The sequence below is a fragment of the Xenopus laevis genome, chromosome 8L, assembly GCF_017654675.1.
Source record: "Xenopus laevis strain J_2021 chromosome 8L, Xenopus_laevis_v10.1, whole genome shotgun sequence".
NCBI classification, from domain to species: domain Eukaryota; kingdom Metazoa; phylum Chordata; class Amphibia; order Anura; family Pipidae; genus Xenopus; species Xenopus laevis.
The window spans coordinates 15,324,673-15,340,892 of record NC_054385.1 but is presented as its reverse complement, the minus strand read 5'-3'; the positions used below and the strand labels follow the sequence as shown (position 1 = coordinate 15,340,892).

Genomic DNA, 16,220 nt, shown 5'->3' with positions numbered 1-16,220 from the left:
TGGGACCTGCAGGTTAATTATTGGGTGAAACTGGATCTTTGTGTATCACAGGCTTTAGTATGCTTTAGCCCAGGGATCCCCCAACCTTTTGAACCTGTAAGCAACATTCAGAAGTAAAAGAAGTTGGGGAGAAACACTAGCATGAAAAATGTTCTTGGGGTGCCAAATAAGGGCTGTGATTGGCTATTTGGTAGCCCCTATGTGGATTATCAACCTACATTGAGACTTTTTTTGGCAGTACAGCTGGTTTTTATACAACCAAAACTTGCCTCCAAGCCTGGAATTCAAAAATAAGCTCCTGCTTTGAGACCACTGGGAGCTACTGGTTGGTGACCACTGCTTTAGCCCAACAATGGAACCAAAGCATTACCTTGCTATAAATATTTCCCAAGTTCTTGGGTATTCTGGTGCTAAAGAAAAATTAAAAAATATGCACATCAGTCTAAAGCCAAGATATTCTCTACCTCAATTACTTGAAATGCCTTTCTATCAAAATAAGGATACAAAAATGAGTTTTTAATGGGTTTAACATTTTCCTTGTAAAGTTCAGATGTTTTAAATAAGCAACAGAACGCAGAGGCTGCACTAGGTCAAACAGCGTACGTTGAACGAGATAACGGGAGGCATCACTTTGGCCCGTGCATTAGATATTTGTAGGGATGCACCGAATCCAGGATTTGGTTCGGGATTTGGCCAAGATTTGACCTTTTTCAGCAGGATTCGGCCGAATCCTTGTGCCTGGCCGAACCGACTCCTAATTTGCATATGCAAATTATGGGGAGGGCGGGATTTCACATGTTACAAAACAAGGAAGTAAACCAATTTTTTTCCACTTTTTCCTTCCCTGCCCCTAATTTGCATATGCAAATTAGGATACGGATTCAGTTCGGGATTCAGCCGAATCTTCTAAGATGGATTTGGCCGAATCCAAAATAGTGTATTTGGTGCATCCCTAGATATTTGGCACTGGGGCAACTCATGAGAAATTATTCCTTGATCTGAAATGTTATTGTCAAAAATTTGTACTCTACCTTGTGTCCCATTTCTCCCAAAGCCCCTACGGGTCCTTGCGGTCCAACGGAGCCCTAGAAACAGAAAGACTTTTTAAAAAAAATAGATATATATTAATGCTGCAAACAAGTGGGGCAATGTGCTAAACATTTCTATGATTTACTACTGCAGGGGTCCCCAACCTTTTTTATCCATGTGTCACATTCAAATATAAAAAGAATTGAGGAGCAAGGCAAGCATGCAAAAAGTCCCCGTGGTGCCAAATAAGGGCTTTTATTGGCTATCTGGTAGCCCCAATATGGACTGGCAGTCTACAGGAGGCTCTGTTTAGCAGTACTCCTGGTTTTTATACAACCAAAATTTGCCTCCAAGTCAGGAATTCAAAATTAATCACCTGCTTTGAGGACTGGGAGCAACATTCAAGGGGTTGGTGAGTAACGTTCATGATGTGTTCTAGACGTCTAGAAGAGAAAGAGCTTCTATGCAGAATAGACTCACTCAGTAGCTAATAAAGTTGTTGGGACATTAACAAGCCACCCAATGGCAGCCGATAAACTGAAGTAAGTGCCTGATACGGATCAGCACATGACAGAAAGCATATGGGTTGATGAAATAGAGATGAGTGTTTAGTGCTAGGGATAAAATGAAAAGTTGGATGATACTTGCTGGATTTCCTGGAATTCCCTTCTCTCCTGGTGGGCCAGAGGGTCCTGGTATTCCCTGTAAAATTAACACTTTTTAAAATGATATCCATGATTTATGTTGTCTCTTAAATGATGTCATTATCTACATGGACTTACTGGAAAACCTTGCAATCCTATTACTCCTCTTTCTCCTATTTTGCCCTGCAGACAAAAACATTAGCATTGAGTTCCATCAATGCTGGCAGGAACAGATCAGATATAGAGAGCTTTCCTGATCCAGCACCACATTTCCAAAGGCGCATGCATGAACTATAAGAGGTCATTTAATTCTCCTACCTGCTCACCAATCAGACCTTGCTTGCCCTGTATCCCAGTGGGACCCTGTGATGATAAGATCAGAATAGACAGATTAAAAGCAGCATTTAATACAGCAGCTATTGTTTCATTGAAGGCAGTCACCTTTGAGTTAACATTTAGTATGATGTAGAGAGAGATATTCTGAGACAATTTGCAATCCGTTTTCATTTTTTATTTGTGGTTTTTGAGTTATTTAGCTTTTTATTCAGCAGCTTTCCGGTTTGCAATTTCAGCAGTCTGATTGCTAGGGCCCAAATGAGAGGGATATTCTGAGACAATTTGCAACTGGTTTTCATTTTTTAAAATGCATGGTTTTTGAGTTATTTTGCTTCTTATTCAGCAGTTATCTACTTTGCCGCTTCCGCCACCCAGTTGCTAGGGTCCAAATTATCCTAGCAACATATCTAGCAACATAAGTCAAAGCAACTGGACTTGGGGTGTTTTTTTCCTTGACGCCGTTTCCATCTGGCTTTCTAAATTCAGAATAACTTGTAAATCTTCCTTTGAGAATATATATCCTCTGGAATGTTGCTCCAATCAGCATAATCTGTTTATAATAATCCACAATGATGTCATGAAGTTAAGGTGTTGATTGTATTGCTGAAATATTTGATTTGATTTTTATATTAAACAAATGAAATCAAAATGACAGCAAATAAAATGCAGCTAAAGAAAAATAATGCGTTCAACATTATCATAAATGTATACATTAAGGGGCAGATTTACCTAGGGTCGAATATGGAGGGTTAATTAACCCTCGATATTCGACTGTTGAATGTAAATCCTTCGAATATCGAAGTCAAAGGATTTACCGCAAATAGTTCGATCAAACGATCGAACAAAAAATCGTTCCATCGAACGATTAAATCCTTTGAATCGTTCGATTCCAAGGATTTTAATCCATCGATCGAACGATTTTTCTTCGACCTAAAAAAACATTTGAAAACCTATGGGGACCTTCCCCATAGGCTAACATTGCACTTCAGTAGGTTTTAGGTGGCGAAGTAGGGGGTCGAAGTTTTTTTTAAAGAGACAGTACTTCGACTATCAAATGGTCGAATAGTCGAACAATTTTTAGTTCAAATCGATCGATTCGAATTCGAAGTCGTAGTCGAAGGAGCCAATTTGATGGTCGAAGTAGCCAAAAAAAACATTCGAAATTCTACGTTTTTCTTCTTCTATTCCTTCACTCGAGCTAAGTAAATGGGCCCCTAAATGAAGAAATACAGAAAACTTAACAAAAATAAACTAAAATGTAACTAAGCCAGTGGATGTAAATGCAATAAAAAGAGAAGAAAGAAAAAACCCATTATCATCTGGAATGCCGGAGCACCCAATAAACTTTCGTTTTACAATTGAAAAAAACAAATTATTGGGCTAGAGTTGCAGATCTAAAAAAAAAAAAAAAAAAAGAGACCAAATAAGCCTTCTAGAATCTATGGAATGACTTCCTTTTGTTTTAGCTATTAAGGCTTCTTGCCAACTAAGTTGGTTCATATAAAAAATGATGTCCGATAATGAAGGAGATTCTTTTTGTAACCAAGAATTAAAAAAAGCTTTCCTGGAAGCAGCTAGAAATGAAGTAGTCAATCATTTACTTTGTTGATTGTATTAGTATGATTGGAGCTTTGATGTGTTATTAAACCTTCCAGGGAGAGGTGCCAAAACAGCATTGTATATGGCAGACAATAGATGTCGCACCCCCGCCTATATTCAAACTTGGTTTTTCAGTTCTTGGCTTGTTTAACACCTCTTTACAACCAGTCGCTCTCCCAGTTTAGAATCTGGATTTGGCAGTCTTCAAGCATGTGTCCTTTTTCTTTTAGCTGTAGGTACACAACTGAGTTCTGACCAGAGGAGCTGACACTTCTGTGCTGTGCCATATGCTGGTGTAATTGTTGTTTGGTTTCCCCCAAATACAAATCAGAGCATTCCTCACTGCACTGCATACACAATGTTACTCTTCTTGTGCTTTAGGGTTGGGTCTTTTGGGTGAACTAGTTGCTGCATCAGTGTATTGCTGGGTTTAAAGCAGATAGGGAAGTGGTGTTTATTAAAAATCCTCTTAAGTTTTTCTGACACCCAAGTTACATATGGAAAGACCAAGTTCTTTCTCCTGTCCTGTTTTCCACCTTCACCGGTAGTCTTGGCGTTATAGCTTCTTTTTCTATTGGTTTTCACAAAAACCCAATCTGGATACCCACATGTCTTCAGGGCCCCTCTGAGATGTTCCATCTCTTTCAATTTAGCCTCTGTGCTGGTGGGGATCTATTGTCTGCCACATACAATGCTGTTTTAGCACCTATCCCTGGAAGGTTTATTAACACCTCTAAACTCCAATCTTGCTATTACAATCATTTAATTAAATGACATCAGTGTGGATTATGATAAACAGATTATGCTGATTGGAGCAACATTCCAGGGGATATTTAGCAAAGCAAGATCCTATCAGTTATTCTGAATTGAGAAAGCCAATTGACTGACTGGTGAAACGTCTTCAAGGAAAAAAACACAGCAAGTCCAGTTGTTTTGACTTATTTCTTTAGATATACCATGACCTGGATGCAGGTGCTGAGTCGCTCACTCAGGTGGCAGCGCCAGATAAATTTCCAGGGGCGGCTACAAGCCGCTCCTGTCACTTTAAAGAGCCGAATTTTCCGGCTTTACTAGTGTGAGAGAGCACAGTTGCGCTCTTCGCACTCCTGCGAGGGGAGGGGCGGCATTTAAGGAGCCGTCTCAGGCGGCGTCTTCATCAGAATCGGCGCTGCCTGGATGAATGAGAATCTTCACAAACATATCCGAGCAACTAGGAATGCGCCGAATCCACTATTTTGGATTCGGCCGAACCCCCGAATCCTTAGCGAAAGATTCGGCCGAATACCGAACCGAATCTGAACCCTATTTTGCATATGCAAGTTAGGGGTGGGAAGGGGAAAACATTTTTTACTTCCTTGTTTTATGACAAAAAGTCATGTCATTTCCCTCCCCGTCCCTAATTTACATATGCAAATTAGGATACGGATTCGGTTCGGCCGGGCAGAAGTATTTGGCCGAATCCTGCTGGAAAAGATCGAATCCTGGCCGAATTCCGAACCAAATCCTGGATTCGGTGCATCCCTACTAGCATCCTTGTATTAAACTGAATAAGAGACTGGAATATAAATAGCAGAGGACTTCAATGGAAAGACGATTAATAAAAAGCAGCAATAACACTACATTTGTAGCCTTACAGAGCATTTGTTTTTTAAATGGGGTCAGTCATTTGAAAGCTGGAAAGAGCCAGAAGAAGGCAAATCATTAAAAAAACTATACAAAATAAATAATGAAGACCAATCGCAAAGTTGCTTAGAATTAGCCTTTCTATAACATACTAAAAGTTAACTTAAAGATGTTCACCCTTTAAGGTTCTATGGCAAATGTCCGTCGTGTGGCTCATGTACTGTATGTGTGAGAAATGAGTGGAATAGCTTCATAACATATAAACACTCTCTCAGCTTTATCCAGTCTGTCCATGACAAAGAACAGCAATGCTGGGAGATTCTTATTCTCCATTCATACCTCCCTAATGCAGCTCCTGCTTGATATGGATAGTGTAGATCTGCTGCCTCCCACCCGGCACGGAATGCTACATATACTATTACACGCGGGAAAGAATGGGACGTGCGATTCCAACTGGCAGCCGATCCGAGTGATCACCTTTGGTTTAACAGGTGCCTCATTCACTGGGACGTTTTTTAACAAGAGAAATTTCAATGGCCAGTGCGTCTCATTCTGAAATCCAGGGGGGCATAAGTCACAGCAACGTTACAATGTGCCATTCATTGAAAGACTATGGGGAATTCAGCCAGTGGTTTATCCCATTTGAACTGTATAGTATTCCACAACTTACTGCAGCAGTCTGGACTTGTCCCAACTGCCATAACATTGGATTATCTTAAAGGGATGGTTCACCTTTAGGGCAGAGACACACGGTCAGATTCGGGGAGATTTAGTCGCCAGACGATAAATTGCCTCTTCTTTGGGGCGACTAATCTCCCTGAACTGCCTCCCGCCGAGTAGAATCAAAATCGCCAGTGGGATGGCACTTGGAGCGCTCCCTTTTCCGACTCAGTTTCCTTGTGATGCAACTTCGGGCGACTTTGAAAAACGAAGCACACTGATTACCATCCTGCCGGCAATTTACATTCTAGCCAACGGGAGGCAGTTCGGGGAGATTAGTCGCCCCCGAAGAAGAGGAGATTTCTTCAGGGCGACTACGGTCCCCAAACTGCCTCCCCGCTGGCTAGAATGTCAATCGTCGGCAGGATGGCACTCAGAGCGCTTCATTTTCGAAGCTGCCCGAAGTTGCCTCACAAGGAAACATTAGGCGACTTTGGAACGCCGCAGCGATTCAATTGCCACCCCGCCGACAATTTACATTCTAACTGGCGGGAGGCAGTTTGGGGAGATAAGTCGCCCAAAGAAGAGGAGCTTTCTTCAGGGCGACTACACTCCCCGAACTGCCTACCCTGCCTTCCCGCCTGCTATAATATAAATCGGCGGTGGGATGGCACTCAGAGCGCTTCGTTTCAGACGTTGCCCAAAGTTGCCTCACGAGGAAACTTTGGGCGATTTTATATAATGGGGCACAGAGACCTGTTCACACTCCATTATTATAAGGTTGTTATTATAAATGACATAGTGATGTCCATAGTCTAGATGTGGTTGCTATGGGTCCAAATCAACCTAGAAACTAGGGATGCACCGAATTCGGTTCAGTATTCAGCCGAGATTTATCCTTTTTCAGCAGGATTCAGATTCGGCCGAATCCTTGTGCCTGTCTGAACCAAATCCGAATCTTAATTTGCATATGCAAATAAGGGCGAGAGGGGAAATCATGTGACTTTTCATCACAAAACAAGGATGCCAAAAAATTATTTTTACTGTTTCCTTTCCGGCCCCTTATTTGCATATGAAAATTTGGATTTGGTTCGGCATTCGGCTGAATGTTTCACATAGGATTTGGGGATTCGGCTAAATCCGAAATAGTGGATTCGGTGCATCCCTACTAGACACCAGGCTGTGGTGTGAACAAGAAACTGGAAGATCAATAGGTAGTGACCTGAATAGGCACTAAGATATTTTTCTACTAATACACTGTTTAGGGATGGGCGAATAAATTCGCCAGGCGCGAATTTGCAGCATATTTCCGTCTTTTGCCGCTGGCAAATACATTTGCGTGCATGCAATTTTGGTAAACTGCATGCACGCTATTACCCCAGTGTTGCTTCTGGCGCTGGTGCCGGTTAGTTGCAGCAATTAAGAAAACCCACTAAGGGAACCCTGAAATAGCAGCGGGTCCAGACTAACAGTAATTCCAGGGTTCCATGGTGTCAGTGCATGTCCTTGTGCATAAGTTATCAGATCATGCAGGAGGGGGCATTGGGGTGCAGTACAAGTTAAAACAACATGGATGGGTGTAAGTATTTTTTTTGAACAATATTAAATTTGTCTCCATTTTTGTACTGTGCACATTGCATGTACCTGGCGCTATCCCTGGTTCTGGTGCATTGCTCTAATATCAGTATAACGTTCATTTACTGCATTGTAGATCCACTCTGCACAGATTGTGGGAATGATCACTACATTGGAGTGACTATGATGCTGGAAAAGGTGAAATGAGACCAAGTGTAAGCAAAATGTTGGTTATAGGATCATGCTTTGGGGCTATTTAGTAAAGTAAAGACATGACCAAGGGTCTAAAGACTTATGCCAGGCTATGTATATAAAATATGCCATCAACGAGTGTGCTTACTAAAGCAAGAAATGAGTGGAAAGGGGCAAGCTGGGCTGAGAGCAGAAATGCAATGAAGCCATGTCCTGACGCAGCCCCTTTTATTTCCATCAGTGTAACACCTTCAGGGGGCTCACTCGCTCACATGAAAGGAAACTTATACAAATATTTTTGTTATTATTATATAAAAGGCACTGAATTAAATACTCCTACTTTCTCCTGGCAGGGGGCTAGGGCAGTGTGAACAGCTCCTTGTGTCAGGGGGAAGCAGGGCTAAATACCAGCTCAGGGGGAACATAGAGTTAAATACCAGCTCGAGGGGAACATAGAGTTAAATACCAGCTCAGGGGGAACGCAGGGCTAAATACCAGCTATGGGGGAACATAGAGTTAAATACCAGCTCAGGGGGAACGCAGGGCTAAATACCAGCTATGGGGGAACGCAGGGCTAAATACCAGCTCAGGGGGAACGCAGGGCTAAATACCAGCTATGGGGGAACGCAGGGCTAAATACCAGCTCAGGGGGAACGCAGGGCTAAATACCAGCTATGGGGGAACGCAGGGCTAAATAACAGCTCAAGGGGAACGCAGGGCTAAATACCAGCTCAGGGGAAACGCAGGGCTAAATACCAGCTCAGGGGTAACGCAGGGCTAAATACCAGCTCAGGGGGAACGTAGGGCTAAGTACTAGCTATGGGGCAATTGTTACATTAGGGTTGGAAGTCATGGAGCAGCAAGATTTCAATACAGAGATTGGCAAAAGGGTTAAACAGGCAGGAATGGCAACGATGCAAATCCCCAGGCACGTGAGAGTTTGCACCCTAAATACATTGTATTTACAGCTCCTGACATCCACAATGCTGCCACCTGTCTGGGCACTTACCTTAGTACCTGGAAGTCCAGGTTCTCCCGCTGGTCCATCAGAGCCTCTAGCACCCTGAAAAACACGAGAAGGAAGATAGAATAAAAAAACTGAACAGCAGGTGTCACCCTTGTGCTGCTCAAAGCGGCCTTCTACATGGCCCAAGTCAAAAGCCCCCTTGTCCTCCCACACACATACACACCACCCTCTTCATGTTCATAGAGGGGAGAAAATGCTTTCAAGAAAACAAACAGCTGCGTCCTTTTACTTGCGTCCTCTTGCCGGCCCCTGCTCACAATGGAGCCTGTGATTGCTCCGCTCCTGGCCTTTGCCTGGCTCACACTGGGGCAGCCTTCCCTGCTGGAGAGGGATTAGTTACCTGAGCCCAGGGGAGAGATTTAGGGTGCAGAAAGAAGGGTTCACTTCATCCATGCATGGAGGACAGGGGTATGTTACACAGGCTTAAGGAAAATGACAGTTTAAGGGAAATTTAAAATAGGCTGCTGCTGGCAGCTTAACCCTTCCACTGCCAGAGACAGGTTTTTTTTTTGGCAAGGTGTTAACCCATCCCTGGCCTCTTGCCAGATACACACATAGAAAATGCCCCCTGACCTCCTGTATAAAAGGCAGCACAACTGTGAGTTCACATTTAGCACATTTAGCAGGGTGGTCTGACAGGCAGTGAATGGGGGGTGTGCAGAAGGGGGCAAATTCTTATTTATTACGCCTGAGACAATGATGGTGGGGGAGTAGTTCATTAACCCCATTCAAGCTAAATTAAGTTATTTTCTTGCCTTCAATATTTTCGCTGCAGGATGCCAGGAGGGAAGTGCCATAGAATCGATAGTTCCAGCCTAAAAATAACAGCAGTGTAGATTCTTTGGTTCCAGTTTTTATTCTGATCTATGTCACTGCAACAAGCAGATTATGGGTCAATTTGCGGATTCAGGCCACCTTGTGGATTATTATTCAGCATGGAAAGTATGAGTTGTTGGGGTAGAAAAGGGAACGAGGCTTTACGCTTACATCAAGCTTAACATACATTCTGAGGTCAAGGAGTTTCTGGAGTTACTACCAAGGCATCCTCCCTGTGCAGCAAAATAGTTACAGTCTCACCGACTGTCTATCCGATATGCTTCTTGCCTATAGCACAACCACCACAGCTCTAACAATGAGTAGATCCTGCAGGAGCTTTAAAGCCAGGCTGAACAAAGGATGATGGACCTGTAACAATCGCTAGCACTAAATGAGGGCAGTCTGCTTATGTCTTGGGCTTGTGCCTTTGTATCACATTTACATAGAAATGAAGGGCAGCAGCCAGTTAACTTATTTCCAATATTTATTTCAAAAGAACTGTTGGACAAAAGCTAGATCATCCCAAGTCATCCCACCATTAAGGTTCCCTAATCTCCCTGTTCAAATTGCTACTGGCCTATAGGAACAGAGAGGAGACTATTTGGCATCAAGAGAGAGTGAGTGAGAGAGCAAGAGAATGAAAGAGTGAAAGAGCAAGAGAGAGTAAATGAGCAAGAGAGTAAGTGAGTGAAAGTAGTAGGGAGTAAGTGAGTGAAAGAAGAAGAGATTAAGTGAGTGAAAGGACAAGAGAGAGAGAGAGAGTGAAAGAGCAAGAGAGAGTGAATGAGAGAGCAAGGGAATGAGTGAGCATGAGTGAGAAAGCAAGAGAGAGTGAGTGAAAGAGCAAGAAAGATTGAGTGAAAGAGCAAGAGAGAGTGAGTGAAAGAGCAAGAGAGAATGAGTAAACGAGCAATAGAGAGTGAGTGAAAGATCAAGAGAGAGTGATTGAAAGAGCAAGAAAGAGTAAATGAGCAAGAGAGTGAGTTTAAGAGCAAGAGAGATTAAGTGAGTGAGAACGCAAGAGAGAGTGAGTGAGAGTGACTGAGGGAGCAAGAGAGATTACATGAGTGAGAGAGCAAGAGAGATTAAGTGAGTGAGAGAGCCACAGAGAGTGAGTGAATGAGAAATAGAGAGTCAATGAGAGAGCAAGAGAGAGAGAATGAGAGAGCAATAGAGAGTGAGTGAGCAAGAGAGAGTGAGTGAGAGAGCAAGAGAGAGTGAGGGAGAGAGCAAGAGAGAGTGAATGAGCAAGAGAGAGTGAGTGAGCAAGAGAGAGTGGGTGATAGAGCAAGAGAGATTGAGTGAGAGAGCAAGAGAGAGTGAGTGAGAGAGCAAGAGAGAGTGAGTGAGAGAACAAGAGAGAGTTAGTGAGAGAGCAAGAGAGAGTGAGTGAGAGAACAAGAGAGAGTGAATGAGCAAGAGAGTGAGTGAGAGAGCAAGAGAAAGTGAGTGAGCAAGAGAGAGTGAATGAGCAAGAGAGAGTGAGTGAGCAAGAGAGAATAGTGAGCAAGAGAGAGTGAGGGAGAGAGCAAGAGAGAGTGAGTGAGAGAACAAGAGAGAGTGAATGAGCAAGAGAATGAGTGAGAGAGCAAGAGAAAGTGAGTGAGCAAGAGAGAGTGAATGAGCAAGAGTGAGGGAGCAAGAGAGAATGAGTGAGCAAGAGAGAGTGAGGGAGAGAGCAAGAGAGAGCGAGGGAGAGAGCAAGAGAGAGAGCAAGAGAGAGTGAGGGAGAGAGCAAGAGAGAGTGAATGAGCAAAAGAGAGTGGGTGAATGAGCAAGAGAATGAGTGAGAGAGTGAGCAAGAGAGAGTGAATGAGCAAGAGAGAGTGAGTGAGAGCAAGAGAGAGTGAGTGAGCAAGAGAGAGAACAAGAGAGAGTGAGGGAGAGAGCAATAGAGAGTGAAGACTCATGTTGAGATTGTGTCTCATGTGATCTGTCTCAATTGATCATGGGGCTGGTGTGTCAGGAGACTGTCACTTGACAGGTACAGTGAGAACAGGCGCACCTCCCTTTCCTAATATAAATATAAGGAGCACCACTATGTAACACAAGTTCTCCCCAGCCCCAGAAGTCAAACAGACATTAATGTTTCTTAGAAAAATGAATGGGAGGAATTTTGCATAGATTTGGCACAACAATGTGTCAGCTCCACTCCAGGTGGTGCCATGTGACTTATCTACAAATGTTTTACCCTTATTTGTAACTGGAAGCGGCATTTGTTTGGCCCTGCATGCATTGCTGGTTCTGACCCTTGACACAATGTAGCAATAGCCTGCTCTCTCCTCTTGTCAAGTCTCCATATCCCACAATGCATTGCATGCTTCTTCACAGCTCTGTTAATCAACAATCACAACCAGCAGTGCAGAGAATAGAAATGAACAGCGAGACTATGCGTCCATATTTTGACAGCTAGTTGTGAGATTATCTGCAACGAGTCTGGAAACAGGCAGAAGAGGGAGGCTAATAATTTAATATAAAGATTGAGAAGAATGGCCTTTGTATAAGATACATTTAAATGAGTTGTTCACCTTTAAGTTAACTTTTAGTATTATGTAAAGAGTGATATTTGAGACAATTTGCAATTGGTTTTCATTTTTTACTATTTGAGTTATTTAGCTTTTTATTCAGCAGCTCTTCAGTTTGCAATTTCAGCAATCTGGTTGCTAGGGCACAAAATACCCTAGCAACCATGCATTGAGTTAAATAAGAGCATGGAATAGGAAAGGGACTCAATAGAGAGATGTGTAATAAAAAGTAGCAATAACAATTAATGTAATGTAGTCTTACAGAGCATTTGTATTTTATTGGGGTCAGTGACCCTCATTTGAAAGCTGGTAGAGAGCCAGAAGCGGAAAGGCAAATAGTTAAAAAACTATACAAAATAAATAAAGAAGACCAATTGAAAAGTTGCTTAGAATTGGCCATTCTATAACATACTAAACATTAGCATAAAGGTGAGCCACGTATTTAATGGTGAGAGCAGTATGTGCGTGTGATGCCTCCTCTTATATGTGGATCTGTCCCAGGCACAGTTTTTCCTGTGGGATCTCAGTTGCTCCTCAGCATGGGCAGTCTTTGAGAAGGAGCTGCCAGAAGTCAATGTTTTCATGGCCTACACTAACAGAAGCCTCGGGGGGAATGTAGGGATGTCTGAAGTCGGAAACATGACCGGAATGTCTTGGTGACCTCCAGCTGGTGCTTTGGCCTGGACACCCTGTGCCTTTGGGCTTGTGAAAGCTTTGCAGGAACTAACTCAGCTGTGAGCTTCTGATTTGGCTGCTGTACAGTAATTCATCAGTAATTCATGATATCACTACTTCCATATAAATAGACACCTGAAGGAAACACACAATATCATATGTAGGATGCATCCGGCACACTGGCCTTCAAAATACTGCCGGTCTCTATAGAGTGTAACTGTAATCTATACCTGACCTTCCTCTAGGGGTCGCTCTTATCATATATTACCGTATGTCCCTATTCCTGAGGGTCTGATTTATTAATCACTCGTACTTTTTGTTTCCGATCTTTAAAAAGATAATGACTGTCTGCACTGAAACAATTTGTTCTGCGTGGATATAATTACCCAAATCCTTTTTCCCCTGCATGCCATGCACATCTGGGAGAGAGGCTCTGGATGGTGATAAAGCTCTGGGCTGCTGCTGAACTGCATTGAGCACTACCTCCCATAGAGCAGAATGGTTTTCAACTACTCACTGCACTGAAACACATTCTAGATCTATCTGTATTTTCATTCATATATATATATATACAGGTGCAGGGTGGGACAGCACTCCAAGGATTTGAAGACAAGGATATAATGTCAAAAAAGTGAGCAGGTTTATTCAATCCAACGTTTCTATATATATATATATATATATATATATATATATATATATATATATATATATATATATATATATATATATATATATATATATATATATATATATATATATGAAAATACATTATATATAATGGATAATGTACCCCCTATTGTAATTTATAAAGATATTATGTCACGAGGAGTCCAATTCTGGTCACCGGCGTCCAATTTGGGCACGCTGGCATTCAATTTAAACGCGTCTGTGTCAATTTCGACGCGCTGCTTCAAATTCGTCAGCTGTTATAAAACGGCGCGTAAAGAACCGTTTATAAGGATATTAATTACAGTCGGTTCCATAGGAAAAATGGCCAGACAGTTAATTATTTGTATATATCTAGTATATATATAATATATATTACAAAGGATGATTGTGGCACTCACGGATTTCATGCATTAATAATCACATTATTATATATAATAATTTTTATATATATACCCGGATTTGTGGAAAGGCCCCCTAGGCTCGGGCCTAGGGCGGCAGGATTTTAGGGGGGCGGCATGCTGTCCAACCACACCCACATTGGTTCAAAAACACTGGGGATGCGCAGAAGATACAATAATTTTGTAAATTTCCCGTGCCCAATGAACATTGCTTAGGTCCCGATTATAAAAATTTGCATGAATAAAGGGGGGGGCACGGGTGACGAACGGCAGTGGGCCTAGGGGCGCCCGCTATGTAAATCCGGCCCTGATAGCGGCACTCACAGGATTTGCGACAGATTCAAGGTTGGAAAAAATCTTTATTGAAGCTCAACGTTTCGATCCCCCACAGGGATCTTCGTCAGGAGGGAAAACAAACAAACATTCAGGCATCACACTAACCCACAGAATTTAAACCCCTAACAGTGAGAAAATGGCACCAAAGGACGTTGCTAGGCAACCAAACAAGCTAGTATTAGCTTGTATGAATAAAAACCAAAGATGCTGGGATATAGTGAAGTGGAACAAGGAGTGTAGGTAGTAAGGAAGTGAAACGAATATACAGAGTAAAAGCAAAGGTTTTATTAAAACTCGCTATTGCTGTGCCAGCAAAGACCACTATTCTGTATCAATACGTTATTGTCCAATCAGTAGCGCCGTCGGATTCTACTGGCCAATCAACAGACACACTAGCGGTGGGCGTGCACACAGGCACTCGCAGCCTCCGTATGGTCGCTGGTTACTAGCCACCTTGGATATAGCAACCGAGGACAGCGTGTGCGCAGTTTTACCAGAGGGCGCAGCTCCCCGCGCCGGTACTGCCTTCACGTCTTGTCTGCCTGGTGATATATATATATATCAACGTTTCTATCCCTCACATCTTCGTCAGGAGCAAAGACACACACAAGGCCCAACAGGGGCTGAAACGTTGGATACACTGGGCTATATCTATCTATCTATCTATCTATCTATCTATATATCTATCTATCTATATATATACATACACACACACACACACACACACACACACACATATATATATAGCCCAATGTTGATCAGGAGTATGAAACATTACAGGTATCGGACCTGTTATCCAGAATGCTTTGGACCTGGGGATTTCTGGATAATGGATCTTTCCATAATTTGGATCTTCATACCTTAAGTCTACTAGAAAACCATGTAAACATTAAATAAACCCAATAGGCTGGTTTTGCTTCCAATAAGGATTAATTATATCTTAGTTGGGATGAAGTATAAGCTACTGTTTTATTATTACAGAGAAAATGGAAATAATTTTTACTAATTTAAATTATTTGGATAAAATGGAGTCTATGGGAAATCGCCTTTCTGTAATTTGGCCCTTTCTGGATAATGGGTTTCCAGATAACGGATCCCACACCTGTATAGACAGTATTTACTCAATGTTACGGGATAAATGTATTTTACTGGATCTATAGGAGTCCTGTGGCCATTATTAGAGAAAACCTTGCAGAAGCAGTCTGTCTGCTAACTTTAAGAATGTTATAGAATGACCAATTCTAAGAAACTTTTCAGTTGGTCTTCATTGTTTATTTTTTATTTTTTAATTATTTGCCTTCTTCTTCCAACACTTTCCAGCTTTCAGATGGGGGTCACTGACCCCATCTAAAAGTAAAATCCTCTGAAAGGCTACAAATTTATTGTTATTGCTATTTTTTTTTATTATTCATCTTTCTATTCAGGCCACTGCTATTCATATTCCAGTTTCTTATTCAAATCAATGCATGGTTGCTAGGGTAACTCTGACCCTAGCAACCAGATTGTTCAAATTGTAGACTGCAGAATAAAAAGCTAAATAACTCAAAAACCACAAATAATAAAAAATGAAAACCAATTACAAATTGTCTCAGAATTACGTCATACTAAAAGTTAATGTAAAGGTGAACAACCAGTTTATTGATCAGTCTAGAGCAGGGGTCCCCAACCTTTTTTACCTGTGAGCCACATTCAAATGTAAAAAGAGTTGGGGAGCAACACAAGCATGAAAAGTCCTTAGGGTGCCAAATAAGGGCTGTGATTGGCTATTTGGTAGCCCCTATGCGGGACTGGTAAGCACTACAGAAGGCTCTACTTGGCACTATACTTCTTTTTATGCAATTAAACTTGCTTTCAAGCCGGAATTCAAAAATAAGCACCTCCTTTGAGGACCCTGAGAGCAACATCCAAGTGGTTGGAGAGCAACATGTTGCTCGCGAGCTACTGGTTGGGGATCACTGGTCTAGAGTATAATAGATTATATATTTTGTATATGTCTACAAAACGAGTGCACACACTGCCTGGCAAGGAAGACGCACAATGTTGTGATGTTATACAGCACCGCTAGAAATAACAACGTTTCATGCAGAAGAAGCAGCCTAGTGTAAACCTATACTCA

The 16,220-nt window shown here is 42.1% G+C and overlaps 1 protein-coding gene across 5 annotated transcripts in view; it reads right to left on the bottom strand.

Moving 5' to 3' along the window:
* col27a1.L (collagen, type XXVII, alpha 1 L homeolog) overlaps positions 1 to 16,220 on the bottom strand; it is a 314,667-nt gene that overhangs the window by 161,087 nt on the left and 137,360 nt on the right. For 4 of the 5 annotated variants that reach the window (XM_041573258.1, XM_041573257.1, XM_041573260.1 and 1 more), the window contains exons 29-33: positions 8,668 to 8,721; positions 1,992 to 2,036; positions 1,812 to 1,856; positions 1,678 to 1,731; positions 1,032 to 1,085 (exon numbers count right to left, since the gene is read on the bottom strand). In XM_041573258.1, coding sequence (XP_041429192.1) covers positions 1,032 to 1,085; positions 1,678 to 1,731; positions 1,812 to 1,856; positions 1,992 to 2,036; positions 8,668 to 8,721 — 252 coding nt within the window. The remainder of the gene's footprint in view (positions 1 to 1,031; positions 1,086 to 1,677; positions 1,732 to 1,811; positions 1,857 to 1,991; positions 2,037 to 8,667; positions 8,722 to 16,220) is intronic. The other variant, XM_041573259.1, reaches the window with a different exon arrangement.